The 23,289-nt window shown below is 48.3% G+C and overlaps 1 protein-coding gene across 1 annotated transcript in view; it reads left to right on the top strand.

Annotated features, from left to right (window-relative positions):
- LOC133131684 (tumor protein p53-inducible protein 11-like) overlaps positions 1–23,289 on the top strand; it is a 59,655-nt gene that overhangs the window by 23,811 nt on the left and 12,555 nt on the right. The window contains exon 3 of the mRNA XM_061247090.1: positions 3,215–3,371. Coding sequence (XP_061103074.1) covers positions 3,243–3,371 — 129 coding nt within the window. The 5' untranslated portion in view covers positions 3,215–3,242. The remainder of the gene's footprint in view (positions 1–3,214; positions 3,372–23,289) is intronic.

Here is a 23,289-nt window from a genome sequence, read left to right as displayed (position 1 = left end):
AATGTCCAGAGCCTTCAGCATCTCAGGGCGAATCTCATCTACACCCGGCGACTTGCCACTGAGGAGCTTTTTGACTACCTCAGCAACTTCTGCCAGGGATATAGGTGCAGATTCCCCCGAGTCTTCAGGCTCTGCCTCTTCCACAGAGGACGTGTTGTTCGGGTTCAGGAGCTCCTCGAAGTGCTCTTTCCACCGCCCGACAATATCCCCAGTCCGGGTCAGCAGTTCTCCTCCCCTGCTGAAAACAGCCTGAGACAAGCCCTGCTTTCCCTTTCTGAGTCGTCGGATGGTTTGCCAGAACTTCCTCGAGGCCAACCGAAAGTCCTTCTCCATAGCCTCCCCGAACTCCTCCCATACCCGGGTTTTTGCTTCAGCGACTGCCGAAGCTGCAGCCCTTCTGGCCACCCGGTACCTGTCTGCTGCTTCAGGGGACCCCCGGGCCAGCCAAGCCCGAAAGGCCTCCTTCTTCAGCTTGACGGCCTCCCTCACCGCTGGCGTCCACCAGCGGGTTCTTGGGTTGCCGCCCCGACAGGCACCGATGACCTTCTGGCCACAGCTCCTGCTTGCCGCCTCTGCAATGGAGGCTTTGAACATGGCCCACTCGGACTCCATGTCCCCAGCTTCCCCCGGGATGCGTGAGAAGTTCTTCCGGAGGTGTGAGTTGAAGACCTCGCGAACAGGGGCCTCCGCCAGACGTTCCCAGTTCACCCTCACTACACGTTTGGGTTTACCGGGTCTGTCAGGCAGCCTCCCCGGCCACTTGATCCAACTCACCACCAGGTGGTGATCAGTTGACAGCTCTGCTCCTCTCTTCACCCGAGTGTCCAAGACATACGGCCGCAGGTCTGATGATACGACCACAAAGTCGATCATCGATCTTTGGCCTAAGGTGCTCTGGTACCAAGTACACTTATGAGCTACCCTATGCTCGAACATGGTGTTTGTTATCGACAATCCATGGCCAGCACAGAAGTCCAATAACAAAACACCGCTTGGGTTCAGATCAGGCAGGCCGTTCCTCCCAATCACCCCCCTCCAGGTTTCTCCGTCATTGCCCACGTGAGCGTTGAAGTCGCCCAGCAGAACTATGGAGTCTCCGGGTGGCACCCTTTCCAGGATGCCACCCAGTGACTCCAAGAAGGCCGGATACTCTGAACTGCCATTTGGTGCATACGCACAAATGACAGTCAGAGCCTTCCCCCCAGCGACACGTAGTCGCAGAGAAGCGACCCTCTCGTTCCCCGGGTGGAACTCCAACACAGTGGCGCTCAGCCGGTGGCTTGTGAGTATCCCCACACCCGCCCGGCGCCTCTCACCTTGAGCAACTCCAGAAAAGAACAGAGTCCAGCCCCTCTCCAGGAGTTTGGTTCCGGAACCAGTACTGTGCGTGGAGGTGAGCCCAACTATATCTAGTTGGTACCGCTCTGCCTCCCGCACTAGCTCCGGTTCCTTCCCCACCAGAGAGGTGACGTTCCACGTCCCCAGAACCAGTCTGCGACGCCGAGGATCAGCACGCCCGGATCCCCGCCTTTGCCTACTGCCCGTTGGGCAAAGCACCCGACTCCGATGCCGACCCCTGCAGGTGGTGAGCCCACAGGGCGGCGACCCCACGTGACCAGTTCGGGCTGTGCCCGGCCGGGCCCCATGGGATAAGGCCCGGCCACCAGACGCTCGCCGACGAGCTCCCCTCCCGGGTCTGGCTCCAGCAGGGGGCCCCGGTTTCCCTTTCCGGGCGAGGTAACTGGGTCTTTGTGTGGCCGTGTCATGGGAGTCTTTGAATCGCTCTTAGTCCGGCCCCTCCCCCGGGACCAATTTGCCTTGGGAGACCCTACTGGGGGCTAACAGTGCCCCCGACAACCTAGCTCCCAGGATCACCGGGACACACAAACCCCTCCACCACGTTAAGGTGGCGATTCCTCGGAGGGGTATTTTAAAGTCAGTTCTTTTTAATTTTTTGTTAATATCATTCTCAGCAGCTAAAAAGTTCTAATGACACAGCTCTAATGCTGAACTCTAATGCAATTTTTCTGGATTTTTCCTGGAGTTCATTACTATGAATTTCTCCTGAGCGCATTACAGGCTGAATTTGAGCAGCCTTCGTTAGCCTTTCACTGAACACGTTGATCAGCGTGTTTTATGCAGGCTGTATCCAGCTGTCTCCAGCACTGGTGAATGCTGAAGTGCTCAATGCCTGTCAACTCTGCTGTTCTTACCGCTGAACTATTCCTGCGCCATATTCCAGTGACAGAGTGGCTGTGCAGGACATTACGATCTGAAACAAAGCTTAAATCAAGCCTGATATAGCCTGGACCTGTCATGACTGACAGTGAACAGTCCCCCTCTATAACTTCATAGTATGAAATTATATCCAGAAATAATAAGCATTATTGGTGGGGGTGAGCGTTGAGGGCAGCAGATCAGGAAGCCATTTTCTGTCATTTTATGCTTCATTATTTCATTTCATTGGGCGTGAAACTAACCGTGCGCTCATTGTTTTCACAATTCTTTTCTCATTTTCACCTCATGCTGCGAGGAGGGTGAGAGACCATGTATCTGTTTACACCTGAGTCATGCTGTGTTCCACTGTTGTGCAGGAGATGCCGTGCCCAGGTTGCACACATCTCCAGGTGAGCTGCAGCCTGCTGTAAGATGCCTATGAATCCAGGTTCTCTGACACGGTCCTGATTCTCTGGGCTGGTGTCACAATCACTGTTCTAATGAAGCTCATGAAAGTCAGGAAGACAGGACACCCACTCTGTCCTGAGGGCATGTTTATACATGACACGGTAACGCACCGCACAATCGCATGACAATAACATGCCTGTAAGAACCCCCCTTACCCAATTATCTGTGACATTCTCACTGCAAGGGTTTCTGCTGGATAGAAGGTGTTGTGGGACCACCTTGTTTGGGGCTCCCTGACAAAATGTGCTTTCAGATGGCAGTAGTCCCTATCCAGTGATTCTGATTGTCATGTGACATGTGCTCTCTGTTGTTCAACAATATGTCTCATGAATCTGTCGGGTAGTGTGGTCTAGATGCTTGAACGTGAAAGCTGGGTTTTTCCGCTGATAACAGAATGAGCTGGAAATACTGCCCCTCCCCCCTTTTCTCACAATGATGCAATCTTTCTCTTTCTAGCTGTCTCGCCCCCTTCTTTTCTCTCACAACATAGCATGTTGTCAGTTTCTCTCTACCATCTTTCCTCCTACAGACTGAGAGCGCTCCCTCCCCCAACAGGAATGGCTGCCAAACCACCCCCCCCACTAATGAAAAAGCACAGCCAGACTGACCTTGTGAGCCGACTCAAGACCCGCAAGATCTTGGGCGTGGGTGGTGAGGACGATGACGGAGAGGTGCACAGGTCAAAGGTGAGTGCTGTTTGGGACCCAATTTTTTTTTTTCTGCTTCAAAATCTGCGCGCCTCAAGCTGACAGCATTGAAACTGGCCCCATACCAGTTTTAAAAGAAGCAGTGCTATGACTGTTCACAGTTAATTCTGCAGCTCAAGGAGGAAGTGAGCTGCATTTCAAAAAAGAACAAAGACAAAACCAACCTAGCTACAGCTGCCATGGGCAGTTGCAGTACTTTTTTGTGTTATGCAACACTATTGCAAACTAAAGACTGTGGGCCATAATTATTTCAATCAAATCTAGATTATTAACCTTAGAACCATCTATTGGGGATAGAATCCAGGACCAGTTAGCAACACCTTCAGACTGACAGTATGCCAATGCTCATGTTGTTGAGGATTCTCATCGAGGTTCTCCCTGAAGCTGTATTATAATGGCAAAATGCCCAATTTTGATTTTGCACCGACAGTGAGTCTCAGAACTAAGTGGCTGCTCTTGTATTCTCTGCTTCACAATGCCTGATCAATACCAACAAACTCTCAGCGTAGGGCTGGAAAGTGAGAGAGCAGGGGCGTGCGTGTGGGTGCTGCATCATTATACGATCGTTCAGTGCCTGCAAGTCGTCATTTATTACCGCTCCCAATTACCCTGTGATGGCTCGACGCAATGAGAACCCAGTGTTATTAAGAATGAATGATGAATGAAGCTATTATTTACGGGTTAAGTGGGCTACACAGTAATGTTAATGCACTGTTTTACTGTGGAGGCCTGCTTCACCCAGACAACCTGCTCTTCCCTGATTCATGGCTTTGTGTGGTTGGTCAAATCCTGCACTGTGTTAATGGCCGCAAGATGTGTGTGTATTTCTCTTTATTCATCAATCCATATGCCCAGCTCCTTCTCCTTTGAGACCCCCCACCGCCCTCACACTCACTGCTGCTGCAGTAGGAAGATGAAACTTGTTCTGCTGTCTGTCTGAATCCACTGACTTTGTTTCTCATTCTCTTGGGCACAGTAGCCGTGGGCACAGCCGCCTTGGAGAGGAGCATCCTCCCCAGTTTGTGGTTGGTGTGGGGAGACTGACGACACACACGGTGCCCCCATTTCAATTAGATCACATATTATGGGCAGTGTGTACCAGAGCAGTGCTTTAAATGTTTCAAATATTATACAATGAGACTAGACAAGAGACAAAAGACTTTGCATTCACACAGGATTTGCTCATATTGACTAGATTGTTCTGTTTCAATTCCCTGGTATGGCAATTACTGCAGTTGTACAAGATGTATGCTGCGACCAATAAAATACAATGCAGGTTTACTTTAATAGAAAGAGCAGATATTTGATCAAAATTTTCATTGCTCCTCCATTTACTGAACCGCAGTACCTGAGAATTTCCTAACCACACATTCTCTCAGCTGCAATACCAAATCACAACATATTCAGTACTGCTACACTCTTCTGTTATTTATCAGAGGCAGTGTTGGGTGGCTGTCCATGTCTACTTAAAAGAGTCTTGTTGACACAGTAAGGTTCCATTAATTTCCATGAACAAATGTAGTTGCTAACTAACTACTACTGAGAAGTTAATCTGTACAGCTCTGTTAATGCATTTTGTGCATCATTAATTCATGTTAACGACTACATTAGTTACTGCAAATTCATGTTGGAATGAAAACATCAGTTCATTTATATAGTAATGGTGAACTAATTTCATCCTATAGTTTGCTCTGTGACCAGAATTTCTTGCATTCAGTTCAGTTCAGATATGATTATCATTTTCACCAAACATATTAAAAGGAGTGGATCTGACATCCTGCTGAAAGTTTGAGACTAATTTCAAGCAGAGCCCACTGCTGTAGGGGGTGTCTCATCCCCTTTAATGTGGACACATACATTTCACACTCCAGGCCAATCCCCCATTGCCTTCGTAAAATGTGTACCTCGGTGAAAATGAGACCTGGACCATTCAACTGCTGGTAAACATAAAGTAGAGTGCAGAGGGACTCTGTAACCAGGGTGCTTCTGTGTCATTTCAGACAACAGAGAGCAACCGAGAGCTGTGTTTTTGGTTTTCCTTGTATTTGAATAAATGTACTAGAATCGTGGGTGTGAGGGCATCGTGTTCTCAGGAAGCAAGGAGCTGGGTATACAGTAACAGAAACGCCTGCGACAGATGTTATTAATCCCATAAACAAATGTTACGCCTGAACAAAGAAGTGCCCCAACCACTTGGTTTGCTGCCATCCTACATTTCCTTGAAGACATTTTCCGCTTCTTGGAGTGGTTCATGGCTCTTTCACCCACTTTCATATTGGTCCAGTCAGATTGATGATGTTCCGTTAAATTGAGCGAGCTAAGCGAGCTAAGTGAAATTTGTGCAACAAAACTCTGCAGACACATTAGCCCTCTTGGACCTCAACTGGAGTGTTAACGTACTCTAGCTGAGCGCTTGCTAACTTCAGTTTTTTTTGGGTTGTTTAAATCTGTATTCCCTCCTTGAAAACATTTGTATTCTGTAGTTCCAAGCTCTTCTCTTGCTGGAAATTGTTCATGGCACTGCTGCTTCACCATGATGTGCAATCCTCCTTCTTTTCTGACACATTTCAGTCCCTTCCCCGGGGCTCGAATGCAGGTGTGGAATTTGTGCTGAATAATAGTTCTAGTGAAAATATCCCCCTGGTAGGACTTGTGGGGAATGATAGGAAATAAGTGTTGTGTGGCCTCTGTTGCTGCTAGTATGAGAGAACATAAGCGGTAACAGTCTTTTCTTTTTTTAATCAAGTTTACATTTTATTTTTTTTATTTTTCACCCAGTTAGGAATATTGAATTGTATTTATCAACCATTCCATCACAGCATTGGTTGACCACACACTTATTTTCCAACTCCGTAAGCAGTCACTGATTAGAGCAGATCACTGTTGTGTGGTGAGATGTTGAAAACCCACCAACTGAAAAATGTCTTGGTGATAGCACAGCCAATTATGCCCCTACCTTCAGGCTGGTCCACTTCAGTCAGCGCTAGAGTCAGAATTCGATACGAGGCAGAGCAGCACGACTGTGCCAATGCTCTTTTAGCAGACATTCAGTGATGCTTGTGTGTGTTGCCTCCCCCCAGAAAAAACTACAGAAGATACACTCTCTGAGCACTTTATTAGGAATTAAGTCTGTACACCTACTTTTTAATGTGATTATCTAGTCAGCCCATCGTGTGGCAGCAGTGCAATGCATAAAATCATGCCGATACAGGTCAGGAGCTTCAGTTAATGTTCACATCAACCATCAGAATGGGGAAAGAATCTCAGTGATTTTGACTGTGGCAGGATTGTTGGTGCCAGACGGACTGTTTTGAGGATTTCGGATTTTGATCTCCTGAAAATTTCATACCCAACAATCTCTAGAGTTTGCAGAGAAAAACAAAAAATATCTAGAGAGCAGCAGTTCTGCAGGCAGAAACACTTTGATAATGAGAGAGGGAGAAGGAGCTGACAGGATGGCGACAGTAATGCAAATAACCACACATTACAGCAGTGGTATGCTGAAGAGCATCTCTGAACGCACAACGCATCAAACCTCTAAGTGGATAGGCTACAGCAGCAGAAGTAGAAGTAGAAGCCCACTTAAGTAGAAGACTTAATAAGTCTAAAAGATAAGTCTAATAAATACCTCACTGAGTGTATGTGCTGGGTCAGTGACAACAGGCCCCCTAATGCCGCCGTGTGGGGCCAGAGGCTAATCGGTGCCTCCACCATCAGCCACCAAACACAGGTACCGCACCTTACTGCACCTTACTACAGTGCCATAACTCACCTGTTACTGTGTTGTTTTCTGTGCTGTTCTGGTTGGCTTCTGTGGGCTGCAGTGACAAGTGACCTTTATGTATTATTTTAATTTCAATAATATTCTCATTTAGAGCATGCTCAATGTTCTTTTTCAGTGGTTTTTCCTTGAGCTGTAGTAATCTCTTAGCAACCAGATTTCGACTGCAGGGGATTCGGTATGCACATGCAATTGCCCAATTTAGCATTTAGACCCTGTTGTTCTAGTAAATTCCTTTAATATCAAGTCTAAATTGTCAGACGGTGAGTCACCCACAGCACGTTGTTAATGTCTAACAGAAAAGAACAATGAATGTAACACGATGCACTCTTTTGCTGAGATACCATTATCTGCTGAGGCTTATATAAATGCACTCTTCAAGCAGCAGCAGCTTCTGCAAAACAGCCCTTCAGTTATCTGGACATCCAGACAAATCCCCCGAGTCTAACTGCTGAACCCAGAGGGCATTGGGCTTTGAAATGGAGGGATGCTCCACTGGTCAGTGTGCTGGATTAGCAGCATGTGAAGTCCAGTGTGTCTCATTACTGCGCTCAGCCTTACCTGCGTAAACAGACTCCGACCCCATTACTACATTTTTTAAAATGTCCTAGCCTCCCCCTCTTCCCCTGCCAGTGGTACTCGCTCACCTGTTTATTCTTACTCACAAATATTGTGCTCAATGTGGTGAGATTATCTGGGGAAATGAAGCTAGTACTAATGTGCAGGTAAATCAGTAACGAGGGAAAAGCTCCATCAAAGGAAAATTATGTTATTTTGAGAAAGGAGATGACGTGTTTGAACATGCAGAAGGACAACTGACAACTGCCCTCTGTGGATCCATAAACTGCTGGGCATTGTAGGTCTTTTACACTCACTGAGCACTTTATTAGGTACTTATTAGACTTATTTTTTAGACTTATTGGTCTTCTCCTGCTGTAGCCCATCCACTTCCACAGAGGTTTGACACGTTGTGTGTTCAGAGAGGCTCTTCCGCAACCCACTATTGTAATGTGTGGTCATTTGTGTTACTGTCACCTTCCTGTCAGCTTTGACCAGTCTGGCCCGTCTCCACTGACTTCTCTCATTAACAACGTGTTTTTGCCCACAGAACTGCTGCTCACTGGATGTTTTTTTGTATTTTGCACCATTCCCTGCAAACTCTAGAGACTGTTGTGCATGAAAATTCTAGGAGATCGGTAGTTTCTGAGATACTCAAACCATGCTGTCTGACACCAACAATCATTCCATGGCCAAAATAACTTGGATCTAATTTCTTCCCCATTCTGACATTTGGTTTTAAAAACAGCTGAACCTCTTGACCACATCTGCATGCGTTTATGCATTTTGTTACTGACACATAATTGGCTGATTAAATATTTGCATTAACAAGCTTGTGTACAGGTCTACCAAATAAGTATTGTGGCGCCCCGTGGGGAGAGAGAGGCAGAGAGAGCAAGAGTAGTTCCTCAACGGGTAGTTTTAATGAGGTTCTGGTGTGCCTTCAGGGCACTTTTACAACGTCTCAAACAAAAAACTTCCTTTCTCACAAAAACGAAAAAAAAGTCACCGGCCAAAAAATTAGGTTTCCCGGTCCGTCGGTGGTTCTGGGTGGTCCGTGCCGGCCGCGCCTTTTGGTAGGGCCTCCGAAGACCCGCTTCCACCGTGGTGTCGTTAGTTGCTTTCCCGTGGCTGTTTCCTCCTCACTGGGCTTCGCCTCCGTTTTCCCTCCGTACTCAGCCCCGCTCTGTGGTTGCGCCTCGCCTTTTGTACGGCTCCGCTCTCTCTCGGAGTCGGTCCGGCTGCGCCTGTCCAATGAGAAGGGTTAATTGTCTCTTCCTCACATTCCCCACGCGTCTTTCCCCGTGTCGCTGGCCATGGTTCTGACTCCTCGCCGGCTCTCGCTCCGGTGCGGCTCTGTTAGATACGACCTGGGGAAATACACGTGGTTAATAACTTTTCCTAGCAGAAGCCGCCGGCGCACGGGCCGTTCCACACCAGTGGTGTACCGATTTCCGATCGGGCCACCACATTTCCTCCCCCTCAGCTCCACGCCCTCGGCGGGAGCGTCACCAAAGAGGCCCTCGTTCATCCGGGACAGGGCATCCGCGTTCCCTTGGAGTCTCCCGGCTCGGTGTTCCACCGTGAATTTAAAACTTTGTAGTTCTAAAAACCATCGGGTCACCCGGGCGTTAGTGTCCTTACACCGATACATCCATTGCAATGGCGCATGGTCAGTTATAAGGATAAATTCCCTTCCTACCAGATAGTATTTGAGCTTCCCGACTGCCCACCTTATGGCCAGGCACTCCTTCTCCACCGTGCTATAATTCCTCTCATGCTTCAGCAATTTCCGGCTGATATAGGTGATCGGGTGCTCGGTGGCGTCCTGGATCTGGGATAGGACCGCACCAAGTCCGGTTTCAGAGGCGTCGGTCTGCAAAACAAACTTTTGGGAGAAGTTAGGGGTGGTCAGTACTGGTTCATTCCCCAGGGCGGCCCTCAGGTCTAGGAAGGCGCGGTCGGCGGCTTCGGTCCATATCACCGTGTGCCGGTGGTCTTTCTTGGTCAGCTCGTGCAAGGGGGCCGCTCTGGTGGCAAAGTCCGGTATAAACTGCCTATAGTACCCCACTAGGCCCAGGAATGTGCGCACTTGCCTTTTGGTGGTGGGTCGTGGCCAGTTGGTGATCCCGTCCACCTTTTGACTCTGGGGTCGGACGCACCCTCGTCCCACGGTGTGGCCCAGGTAGTCGGCCTCCTCCAGGCCCAGGCGACACTTAGCCGGGTTAGCTGTCAGGCCGGCTTCCCGGAGCGCCCCGAGCACCGCCTCCAGCCTCCTGAGGTGGCTTTCCCAATCAGCGCTGTGAATGACGATATCGTCGAGGTAGGCAGCAGCATACTCCCTGTGGGGCCTCAGCAGGTTGTCCATGAGCCTCTGGAAGGTGGCGGGGGCTCCATGCACTCCGAAGGGTAAGACGCGGTACTGGAACAGGCCATCCGGGGTGGCGAAAGCCGTCTTCTCCCTCGCCTGGGGGGTCAGCGGTACCTGCCAGTACCCCCGGGTGAGGTCCAGGGTGCTGAGGTAGCGAGCGGGTCCCAGCCGCTCGATCAGCTCGTCCACCCGGGGCATGGGGTAGGCGTCGTACCGGGAGATTTCGTTCAACCTCCGGAAGTCGTTGCAGAACCTCCAACTGCCGTCCGGTTTTGGGACCAACACGATCGGGCTGGACCAGGCGCTTTGGGATTCTTCTATGACCCCCAGGTCCAGCATCCTCGCCACCTCCTCCCGGATGGTCTGCCTTCTCGCCTCCGGGATCCGGTAGGGCCGTAGTCGAACCCTCCTTCCTGGCTCCGTGACGATGTCGTGGTGGACCTTGGTAGTCCGGCCCGGGAGGTGGGAGAGCACATCCCGGTGTTGACTCACCAGCTCGCGGAGGTCTTGGCGCTGCCGGTCGGTCAGCAGGTCTCCAGTGGCCACTTCTGGTGTTCCGGTGGCGCCGCCTGTGGTTAAGCAGAGGGGAGCAGGGTCGTGCACGGGTTCGTGCCACCTCTTTAGCAGGTTAATGTGGTACTTTTGGAGCTGGTGTCTCCGGCCCACCTGTCTTACCATGTAGTTCACTGGCCCAACCTTGGCTACTACTTCGTAGGGCCCATGCCATTTGGCCAGAAATTTGCACTCATTGGTGGGGATCAGCACCATGACTTTATCCCCCGGCTGAAATTCTCTCACCTGGGCTGTTCGGTTGTACAGTCTAGCCTGCTCCTTCTGGGCCTGTTGCATGTGCTCCCGGACCATGGGCCAGATCTTTGCCATCCGCTGGTCCATCGCTTCCACATGTTCCAGGAGGGTGCGTTGTCGGGACGGCTGCTGCTCCCAGGCCTCCTTCGCGAGGTCCAGTAGCCCTCGGGGACGTCTCCCATACAGCAACTCGAAGGGCGCGTACCCCGTGGATGCCTGTGGGACCTCACGTATCGAAAATAATAGGTACGGTAATAAGTGGTCCCAGTCCTTACCGTCCGTTGTGATCATTTTCCTCAGCATTGACTTGAGGGTTTTGTTAAACCGCTCTACCAGCCCGTCGGTCTGGGGGTGGTAGACGGACGTCCTCACTTGTTGGACCCGGAGTAGGCGGCACATCTCCCTCATCACGCCCGACATGAAACAGGTCCCCTGGTCTGTCAGGACCTCTTCCGCGATCCCCACCCGGCTGAAGAGGAGGAACAGCTCCCTCGCGATGCTCTTCCCCGTCGCGGCCCGTAAGGGTACGGCCTCCGGGTAACGGGTGGCGTAATCAACGATTACCAGGATGTAGCGGTGACCCCGGCTGGACTTGGGCAGGGGTCCCACTATGTCCATAGCAATTCGGCGGAAGGGCACATCTATAATGGGGAGAGGGATTAATGGATTGCGATACGTCACCCGGGGGCTGTGCAGTTGACACTCCGCACACTGTCGGCAGTAGTCCTCCACTGCCCGTTTGATGCCAGGCCAGTAGAAGCGAGATAGGATCCGCTCATACGTCTTCTCCCTTCCCAGGTGGGCCCCCAACAGGTGGGTGTGGGCGAGGTAGAGCACCTTGGAGGTGTGGCTCCGGGGTACCAGAAGTTGGTCCAGCTCTCCCGGGTCCCTGTTGCAGGTCCGATACAGCAGGTTATTCTGGACTTTAAAATACGGGTAGGCCGGTCTACTCACCCCGCCTTGTGGGACGCCCTCAATGTAAGCAGCGGCCCTCCAGGCCTGGGCGAGGAGGGGATCTTGCAGCTGGGCGGAGCCGAAGTCCGTTGGGGCCCTCTCTAGTTCGGGTTGAAACTCCGAAAACCCCCCCGCGCTACCCCCTTCCGCCTCCAGGGGTGGTGGTGGGTCCGGTCGCTCCGGGGCTGTATCCGTGCTCTCGGTAGGGGGTTGCGTGGTCGGTCCCCTCCCCCCTTGGGGCGAGATCTCCTCCTCCTCACTATCCCCGGCAGGGGCCACCCAAACCGGGTGTGGTTCCCGGTGGCCCTTCCGGCGGGGTCGGGGTGTGTGACTTGGCCTCTCCGAGGTCGCCCTCTCACTCCAGTAGCTGAGAAAGAGGGGGCAGTCTCTTCCCAGCAGCACCTCCACTGGGAGGCTCTCGACTACCCCCACCCTTCCCGTGAATTGACCTCTAGGGGTGATGATGGTTACCTCGGCGGTGGGGTAGCTTCGTACGTCGCCGTGGATGCAGGTGACGGCGATGTCCTCTCCCCGTCTCCCCCCTGCTAGGGTTGGTCTCACCAGGGTAATAGCACTCCCCGAGTCCAGCAAGGCCTCCGCGTCTTGACCCCCGATCCGGACGGGTAGCCTAGGGGCGGCAGTGCCCTTGTGGGCCCAGCACGTGGTGAGGTAGTGGCAGGGTCGGCCCGTCTCAGGTGCAGTGGCCATGGACTCCTCCCTCCCTGGGCAATCCCGGCTCAGGTGGCCCTCCCGGCCACAGGCGAAGCACCGTCTGGTCTCTCTCCGGCGGAGTCCCTCGTCCCTGTCGTCCGCTCTCCACCGTGGCCTGGTTTGTGGCTCCAGTCGGACCGCGCTTGGGGTTCTTCGGGGGCTTTCCGTTTTGGTTCCCCTGACCATCTCTTGGGCCACCTGGTGGTTCTCCAGGAGGTTGACCAGGGCATCAATGGAGCGGGGCCCCTGCTGGGCCACATATTTCTTGACGTCCGGGGCCAGGGCTCGGACACAGCGATCCAACACCACCCGGTCGAGCAGGGGCGGCCCGTCGCCCTCGACTAGCCAACTTTTGGTTAGCCTCCCCAGGCTCATCACCTGTCCTCGCGCCGGGAGGGCGGGGTCATAGGCCCATTGGTGGAACCGCTGTGCCCTGGCGGGGAGGCTGTAGCCATACTGGGCTAAGATGGTGGCTTTGAGGGTGGGGTAGTCGTGGGCTTCGGCCGGAGGCAGTCCCCGGTACGCCTTCTGGGCCTCCCCGCTGAGGAATGGGGCCAGGAGGGAGCCCCAGGCGCCTTGAGGCCACTTCTCCAGGTAAGCCGCCCGTTCGAAGGTCTCGAGGTAGGCCTCAATTTCATCGTCCGGGGTCTGCTTCAGCAGTACGTCTTTGGGTGTCCGGTGGCTTGTCGCCGGGCTGGACTTTTGGCACAGTTCCGCCACGGCTTTCTGCAGGGCGCCTTGTGACCGCAGTAGAGCGTTGATGGCGTCCTCCATTTTTAAAAAAATATTTTTTTTTTTTTTTTTTTTTTTTTTTAATTGCTCTCTCTCTCTATAGCTGGGGTCTCTATGCCTGCATTCTCCACCATATGTGGCGCCCCGTGGGGAGAGAGAGGCAGAGAGAGCAAGAGTAGTTCCTCAACGGGTAGTTTTAATGAGGTTCTGGTGTGCCTTCAGGGCACTTTTACAACGTCTCAAACAAAAAACTTCCTTTCTCACAAAAACGAAAAAAAAGTCACCGGCCAAAAAATTAGGTTTCCCGGTCCGTCGGTGGTTCTGGGTGGTCCGTGCCGGCCGCGCCTTTTGGTAGGGCCTCCGAAGACCCGCTTCCACCGTGGTGTCGTTAGTTGCTTTCCCGTGGCTGTTTCCTCCTCACTGGGCTTCGCCTCCGTTTTCCCTCCGTACTCAGCCCCGCTCTGTGGTTGCGCCTCGCCTTTTGTACGGCTCCGCTCTCTCTCGGAGTCGGTCCGGCTGCGCCTGTCCAATGAGAAGGGTTAATTGTCTCTTCCTCACATTCCCCACGCGTCTTTCCCCGTGTCGCTGGCCATGGTTCTGACTCCTCGCCGGCTCTCGCTCCGGTGCGGCTCTGTTAGATACGACCTGGGGAAATACACGTGGTTAATAACTTTTCCTAGCAGAAGCCGCCGGCGCACGGGCCGTTCCACACCAGTGGTGTACCGATTTCCGATCGGGCCACCACAGTATATATTGCCATGGCAATTTATTTTCCTTTCTGTATACCAGCATGCCAGCTGAAGCACATGCTTCTGGTCGATGTGTTTTTGTACTGTGTTCACAGAACTGCCGAACAAGAATAAGCAGATCTGTTAAGAATAATAATAAATAGCATGTGAAATTGTGGAACGTGTTTGACTTGTTGAATGAGGTTGCATATTTGACAACTTAAGTCAATGGACCTCAATCACTATATTAGCATACAATATGTTATTATTGTGATTATTGTATTTATTTATTTAACAATCTTCTCGACTTGGGAAAAGGGACCATATGAGGAACAGAAAGGATAGAAAAAGATTGAAATAGAATGGAGCACTGAACAGATTTAAGACCTTCAGGTTGAGCATCACTGGAGCAGACTGACAGGACCTCCTCACTGAATACAGTTTGCACCTGTGATTTTCCCATCATTACGTGTGATATTGTTGTCTTCAGCAAATAGAGGTGGTCTCTGACTGAATGTCTTACCTGAATTTTTATTCAGCAGAATATTTGGAGAGAATTTTGTTTTCCCCCAGTATTGTAATTACAATGGAGAAGAAGCTGCCCGTCAAATTATTTACAGGTGTAGGGTCACACATTTCAAAATGTAAGGAATTGGATGTCCTCCTGTGGAAGAGGTAGATGTGTCTTTGTGAGAATACATTGAGATGAGGGAGGAGAGGTAGCTGGGGGCCAGTCTTTGTGGACATCATAACCAAGACTCTGCATGCCTGGGGTATTATGGCTCTGTAGAGAAATCATCCAGTTTGAAAGAGGATGCAGGTCGGATGCTGTGTGAGGATTATTAAACAGAACTGCATTTGTTGATAAGGTATTGTAGTAGCTGGAAGGTAAATGGGCTGGTGAACAATGGTAAAGACATGTGCAGCAGATTGTTGTTCTGTGAAAATGACTGTTGCAAGAACTGTGCGCTGACAGTGTGCATCTTTTGAGTTGCTGGAGAATTCACAATATTGGTGTTTGAAGATCGATCGCCCCCCTGGGAAGTGCATTTAACAACAGAAACCAGAGGAGGCGTAGAGGGATATTTGCTAATCTATCACCATTACTTCTTATGGTGCTTTCTTCCCGTGAGGTTGTTGCTTAGATTACAGGCCTAGACTGAATGACTGAATACATTTCCATGAACCTCAGACATGTTTGATTATGTAGTGCTTTACAGCTTTAGATGTGATTTACTTATATTCTGAATGGTTACTACTTGTATGCCTAATTTGCATATCGCATGCAAAAATTTTAATTTGAATGCGGTTGTGCAGCCATGATTTTTTCAAGATCACCGTTGAACAACTCAACTAAAGAATCAAGTCCATAACAGTCGCTTCTTGATGAATGAATTACAAAAATATTCTTAATGTTTTATATTTCTATGCTTGATATTATTGTAATAAGTGTCAAACTTAACAGCTTGAATAATTTTTTAAAATAAAAATATTACTAAAAAAATATAACCATCATCTGCTCAAATGAATGACTTGACGACTTAATGAGTGTGCAGATGTTTCACAGTTATCTATACACCTACACATGTTTGATAATCCACCTGTAACCATGTTTGCAGTTGAGTGAAGAACAATTATGGAAATAATCAATGCAGATTCATTTGCTTGTGGTGGTCATATGGTAACTCAAGATTTGCATAGTTTGTAAAGAATTTGTTCTGAAGAATAAATCAGCAAGTTGGATGTCTATAGACCAAGTTGTTTTTTTTAAGGTTGTTTACTTGTGGCAGCCATGATCCCAGTAGAATTTCAGTATTTTTTTATATGTAGTTATTTTTCTGTAAATTTAGATTCATACTGATATGTGCAACTGTTATTACTCACGTTTGATCTGACCTGCCTATTTTTGGGAATACGGAGGAAAACTGGTAGGCTGACTCTTTTCAGACTTTTTTTAATGAACTTCAAATGTCAAAACATGCAAAGCAATACTGTCATGCCACCATGAGGGACAGGGCATTACTGCTAAAGCTCTCCGCCGACTTACCTTGTTGGATGATCAGGGTAACTACAACAATAGTATAACTACTGTCCTAAAGTGTTTGGCCCCCTAATAATAACATAACCTATAACACAACGACAAGAACAGGCCATTCAGCCCAGCAATGCTCGCCTTTTCCTACCACTAAAATGTTCTTACTGCTTAGTTTGCCTTAAAGCTAAATAGTATCTTGCACTATATCAAGCCTGGTCTTGAACATCCCCAGTGTTTCAGCCTCCACTACATGCCCTGGCAAGCTATTCCACTGTAGGGGTCCTCGCACGGGACTCCAAATTATGTAGGGTCCTTGCACGGGCCGCCAAATAACGCAGGGATTTTACTCTCTACGAAACCGGGGCGCCAGTTAAACGTTGTGTTGCAGTATAACTGCGAAAAGTAATCAGTCTCATAAAATTACTGTTATCAGAAATATCCAACCACAAATATAGTATTTCAATTAATTAAAATAACCAATATTAATGATTGAACATACCGATAACCTGAAGGTTGGAAGTTCTTCGAAAGACTGCTTTAACTCGGCTCTCATGTCTATGCGATTCCAAAACGGACACCGGGGTTTAATAAAATATATTTATTAAACAAACATACAAACACATAACAGATAAACTAACGGGAAGTTAGTAAGGAAATTTAGTTTGGTATGTGTGTGTGTGTGTGTGTGTGGCGCGCGCAAGCGCGCGTGTCGCTAGAGTTCTGGGTGTGGTAATGAGTTAGAGTTAGCTGTGAGAAGGGACTACTTGCGTAGTTTTACTCTATATATGCGCAAAAGACGGCGAATCAATTCACGTACATATATATGTAGCTAACCAAACACATTACAATGGTTGGATGGTAAATATTGAAACACAGATTCACAAAAACAGTTAAGACTAAACTAAACACTGGCTATGCCTGAATGTTTGTTTTCTTACTGAGTCCATACGCATTGCTGGATCCAAAAGACATGCTGTCCTTGTAGAAGCGGTGATGGTGCTGTGAATGGTGTCCGGGAGAGATGCGCAGGCTGGGGTGTTCCCGTCTTAGCAGCGCGTTGTCGTCTGATCCGCTGGTCCTTTTCCAGGTGTAAAAGTTCGTTGCGGTTTCGTTGTTGGGCTTTATTGGGGTAAACTGATGTAGCGTTCCGCGTACAACAATTTCCACTCACTATAGGCCACGTAGTTACCGCGAGGTAACTGGGTGTGTCCGTAGGCCTGGTAGTGCGCTGTGCAGCATTCAGCCTCTGTCCGAGTCTCGGAGCAGATGAGCTGAAGCGACTGGCCAAAAAGGGTGCGTCGAAGAGAACAAGCAGAAGAGGCAGAAAAAGCAGAAGAGCCAGAAGAGAGATCCCAAGAATGTGTCTTGCTCTTATACGGGACCGTTTATTGCTCCCGCCATTACGGGATTGGCTGAACCAAGTTAGACGTCATTCGTGGTGGACGTCGCAGAATTTTCCTGTGGGAATGTGGAAGTTGTAGTCCCTACATCCCCCCTGTGGTCTCAGGATGCGGCTGAAGCCAGTGTTCCTCGAGAGCACAAAAGTCAGTTCACAGTCCACAGGTCAAGTACATTGGGTCGGTAACACAGTTCACAATTGACTGACAAACATCCAGGCATTTATCAACAATTAACTAAACTGGTCTAAAACACATGATACAAACAATGTGAAACACTAAGGTCGAACAGTGAATACATTGTCACAAAACATGAGAAACCTTGGTGAAAGGGTTAGTCGTTTTGTTAGTTCAGGTGTTTTGTTAGTTATTGGATGGTGTCCAGAAGGTGGAGCACCAACAGGAATGACCCAGCCATGAAGATGTTCAGATGATGTAGGGGTCTAGGATGGAGAGGCTGTAGCCTTTTTGGAAGTCTTGTTCAGACTGACCAATTGTTCTAGTCCCTACAGTCAGGTTGCTGACGAGGGTTGTCATCTGAAATATGTGGGGGCATTTTCAAATTAGGGCAGCTTTCTGTATCCAAGCTTAACCTTATGGCTGTGTCATCAGGAAGGAAATGGAGAGGTGGTCTCATTTCTAAATGATGTGGTAAGCTCACAAGTGGTCTTGTCTTGCTTGGGGAAGAGGTGGAGTAAGGCACACTGGGGTGTGGCAATATACTTGTAAAGATTACCCTGTAGTTTCTACATGCAATACTTTACGATGGTTCAGTAGGTGTAGAAAGAAGCAATGAACGTTTACGAGTTATAACAGGTGTCGGATTTAACTCTACAGTACCTACTTACGATCTGCGTTTGCTGCTGCTACATGCAAATCTAAGTGGCTGCTATAAACTACCAGTTTATTTTGCCACCCCCCTTTGGTAGGAAAGGTGTGCAAAAGAAAGTGGTCAAAGCTTCAGCTGGGAGTCTGCCTGTGAGGAGACCACGGCTATAGATCAGTCTTATTCAACGTCTTTTGATGGAGGTTGAACAAGACCAGATAGCTCTTTGGAGTGGTTACTCAAGGCATACACACTACTGAACAAAGGTTAGAGGCTTTAGTTGTCCTCAGAGGAACTGAAGAAGCTCTCTTCAGACAAGGTATCTTCCCTATCAGAGTCATGCTGGTGACTCTGAGGCTTGGGCCTACCGGGTCGGTCTTCTCTCCAATTCCGGCTGGAATCAGAGTGTGAGAAGCGACCACGGTGGCTCTTAACCGGGAACTTACTCACATGCCGTTGTTTTGAGCCATTAGATTTTAATGGGGCAACTTGGGAAGTGCCGGCGGGCTTGGTTGGAACAACGTGCTTAGCTGTTTCCAATACCTCGTTCCTGGGCACAATCCTGAAAGTGTCCCAGACCATTTGGGCTTCATTTCTTAATTCAAGGGCTGAGTGTTGGCCCCTTGAAAACAGTGAAACATGAGTTCGGACGCAGGGGTGCAGGTTGTGCACAAAAAGGGATTTGAAGGCTTGATCTTCATCTAAGCCTGGTCCGTTTCTGCCCTGGAAAAATGCATGTTTAAGTCGTTGGTAAAAGTCTTTTGGTCGTTCTGTACGGCTATGTTTAACCTCCACAGATTTGATCATGGCTGTGGCCTGATCAAACCGTGGCAGGTACTCAGCTACCAACGCTTCACAAACCTTGGGATAGCTGGAACGAACCTGTGGTGGAAGTTGTTCCATAAATGTATGGATCTCTCTGGTAGAGGTTTTCCATACAAGTCGTACCTTTTCTCGATCGGTTGCCCTGGGCAGATCCGAGAGACAGTAGTCAACTTCTCTCAAGTAACTCTGAATGTTAAATTCAGAGTCCTTGGGGTCAAATGTGTGGACATACTTCGCCATGGCCTCTAGCTCCTCAAAGCGAAGACCATGTGAAGTTGCACTAGTCTGCCTGTTTGGAGAAGGAGAGCCTGAAATCACATTTGAATGTGAATGCGTTTCATGCGGAGCTCGACGTCCTCGGTTTGGTTTAGGGGGCGGAGCTACAAAACAGTCATTCTCACAATGGTTGGCAGAAGATGAATTGTCACTGTCAGTGTACTGTACAGAGCTGTCACCTATCCTCTCAGTTATAAAGGGAAAGCTAGCGGGATTAGCGTTGCTTTTTGTGTGCCCAATTAATAACGTTAGATCTCCTCTACCGTGTCCACGGGAGGGTTCCCTGACCTCCTCATGAGAGGGGTGGGCATGGAAGGTGCAGTCCTGTACTTGCCTGACTGTTTCTCCCTTGCGGAGATGGACCACCGTTGGGACGGAGTCCCCCCTTTCCCTCTCCAGGGAAGAGGTGGGCAAACCATTGCATGGGTGGTCAACAGCACTGCAATCTGAGGAGACTGACGAGTCTCCATCAGAGCAAGCTGTGGAACCGGGATCTGACAAACCCGAATCAATTTGTGACCCCCCTTCCCCTGCCTTGTGGTGTAAGGAGGAAGCAGGAGAAGCTGGAGTTGGGCAAGCCTGAGAAAGCAGGCTTACAGAAGAGAGTGGATGTGGTAGCTTGTGGCATCCACTCTTCAACTGAAATAATTCCTCTCTGTAGGAACAAAGATCTGATTCGGCTGAATGCAGATCACGCAAGTATTGTACTGCTTTCTTGCCAACAGTTTGAAGCTCAAGTAAAACACTGGTGTGTTGTCCTTTGAGGTATGCCATCTCTGATTCTAAGTTTTTGTTGCTCTGAAGAGCAAGACTAATCTGTCTGGCAAAATTCAAGACCAGACAACTTAGAATTGGGTCTTTTGACTGGGTGGGGGAGTGACCTTTCTCGTTGATTAAGGAGAACATTTCTTTCCTACAATCAGTGAGGTTCATCTGATTCAGGAAAGCTACGTAGCCAGGTGCTAAACCTTGGGCTAAAAAGGAAAGGTACTCATCAATAGATATGGGTTGCATATCTCACGCCAAATAAAGCTAAAAGCTGAATCAGTAACTTAAGAGGGTACTCTTGAAGTTAACTATTTCACAAGGGCCTTGAGCTCCTAAAAGTTGGCAATGAATTGTTCACCAAAATCACAATCCAACATACAAGTTGTGATGAAGGATAAAGAATTTAAAACGCTCTTTGAATATTCTCTAACTATAGTACAAGGTAGCTATAGCATCACACAGGGACTCGAGTTGCACTAGCGGTACTGCAATGCAACAACAGCAAAATGACCGAACATATGGCGGATATTCAGACCGTAAAATAGGAACTGTGATGCTGATCACATTAATCCTAAATACCAGAATGTGATTGGTTGAAATTACAATTAAATTTGGATTTAAATGTAAAATTCAATTAATTATTAAAATTACTTTGACAAAGTAATTATAATTAATAATACAGTGCGGTTAATAATACTATTATTGATAATACGTATTATACCGGAAGGTAAATGCCAATCAACAAACTACCGTGTAAGATTACGAATGTAATGCCACAATGTTACACGAGGGGGCAGTATATTGAGAAAGCGGCTCATGCAGGCTTTCAAAAATGGTACAAGGGTGACATCTAGCGGTATTTTCAAAAAAATGCACTGGTGGCAATTTAGCTGAGAAAGAATGTCGAGAATTCGTTCTGGAGTCACGTGACATGAGCCAAAGCTCGTCTTTCTCACGCAGAGCTCCAAATTAGGAAGGGGAATTCGTTATGAAGTCACAAGACATGAAATTTGAGCCAAAGCTAGTCTTCCTCACACGGGGCACCAAAATATGTAGGGGTCCTCGCACGGGACTCCAAATTATGTAGGGTCCTTGCACGGGCCGCCAAATAACGCAGGGATTTTACTCTCTACGAAACCGGGGCGCCAGTTAAACGTTGTGTTGCAGTATAACTGCGAAAAGTAATCAGTCTCATAAAATTACTGTTATCAGAAATATCCAACCACAAATATAGTATTTCAATTAATTAAAATAACCAATATTAATGATTGAACATACCGATAACCTGAAGGTTGGAAGTTCTTCGAAAGACTGCTTTAACTCGGCTCTCATGTCTATGCGATTCCAAAACGGACACCGGGGTTTAATAAAATATATTTATTAAACAAACATACAAACACATAACAGATAAACTAACGGGAAGTTAGTAAGGAAATTTAGTTTGGTATGTGTGTGTGTGTGTGTGTGTGGCGCGCGCAAGCGCGCGTGTCGCTAGAGTTCTGGGTGTGGTAATGAGTTAGAGTTAGCTGTGAGAAGGGACTACTTGCGTAGTTTTACTCTATATATGCGCAAAAGACGGCGAATCAATTCACGTACATATATATGTAGCTAACCAAACACATTACAATGGTTGGATGGTAAATATTGAAACACAGATTCACAAAAACAGTTAAGACTAAACTAAACACTGGCTATGCCTGAATGTTTGTTTTCTTACTGAGTCCATACGCATTGCTGGATCCAAAAGACATGCTGTCCTTGTAGAAGCGGTGATGGTGCTGTGAATGGTGTCCGGGAGAGATGCGCAGGCTGGGGTGTTCCCGTCTTAGCAGCGCGTTGTCGTCTGATCCGCTGGTCCTTTTCCAGGTGTAAAAGTTCGTTGCGGTTTCGTTGTTGGGCTTTATTGGGGTAAACTGATGTAGCGTTCCGCGTACAACAATTTCCACTCACTATAGGCCACGTAGTTACCGCGAGGTAACTGGGTGTGTCCGTAGGCCTGGTAGTGCGCTGTGCAGCATTCAGCCTCTGTCCGAGTCTCGGAGCAGATGAGCTGAAGCGACTGGCCAAAAAGGGTGCGTCGAAGAGAACAAGCAGAAGAGGCAGAAAAAGCAGAAGAGCCAGAAGAGAGATCCCAAGAATGTGTCTTGCTCTTATACGGGACCGTTTATTGCTCCCGCCATTACGGGATTGGCTGAACCAAGTTAGACGTCATTCGTGGTGGACGTCGCAGAATTTTCCTGTGGGAATGTGGAAGTTGTAGTCCCTACACCACACAGCGGCCACTCTCCTAATATCTGTGGAATTTATCCTTTTTAGCCAATTTCCATTCATGCTCGTTCTGCTAACCAAACTCACCCCGAAGAGTCACCTGTAGTTCACTTTGTTAATCCCATTCATTAATTTAAAAGCCTCAATCAAACCCCCCTTGAGTCCCTTTAACTACGCTTAAAGACATTGAGCATCTTTAAAACACTGGAAAGGTGTACAATATGTGATGTTTAAACAAGACTATAAAGACATTTAAGTACTGGATAGTGATTGTTTTTGTTGCTTAAAACCACACAAATGTCGTCTTATTGATATCAGGACCTAACATGAAACACTGGAAAGGTATAAAGAGCAAGTGTATCTGACCGTATTGGCCTCAGTGAGCAGGAAATAAGCATCTATTAAACATACTGCAGACATTATTCTGTAATTAAATGCAAATCTTAGTGGTTTTATTCAATATTTCAACACATTGAAAATTCAATATGTCCTGCAGAAGGACTACTCAAGCTGTGCATCAAGACCTAGAGCTGGGTAATTGAAATCCAATAGAAACCAGGAACATCAATTGCAAACCCTTTGAGGCCAAAGCTTTTATGCATTGTTTGTTAGTTAAATTTTATGATCCCTCATATTCAAGGGGAGTCAGAACTGTTTGAATTCTCTTTTGTACATTATTGTAACTAAAAATATACAAAATATATATAAAGTGAGCACTTTATTAGGTATTTATTAGACCTATTTTTTTTACTTAATTCTTCTGCTGCTGTAGCTTATCCACTTAGAGGTTTGATGCACTGTGAAACTGTGCAGGATATCAACAGTTTCTGAGAAACTCAAACCACCCTGTCTGGCAAGAG

This window comes from Conger conger, chromosome 6 (genome assembly GCF_963514075.1).
Source record: "Conger conger chromosome 6, fConCon1.1, whole genome shotgun sequence".
NCBI classification, from domain to species: domain Eukaryota; kingdom Metazoa; phylum Chordata; class Actinopteri; order Anguilliformes; family Congridae; genus Conger; species Conger conger.
Note: the sequence above shows the minus strand (reverse complement) of the source record. Positions and strands in the feature narration are given on the sequence as shown.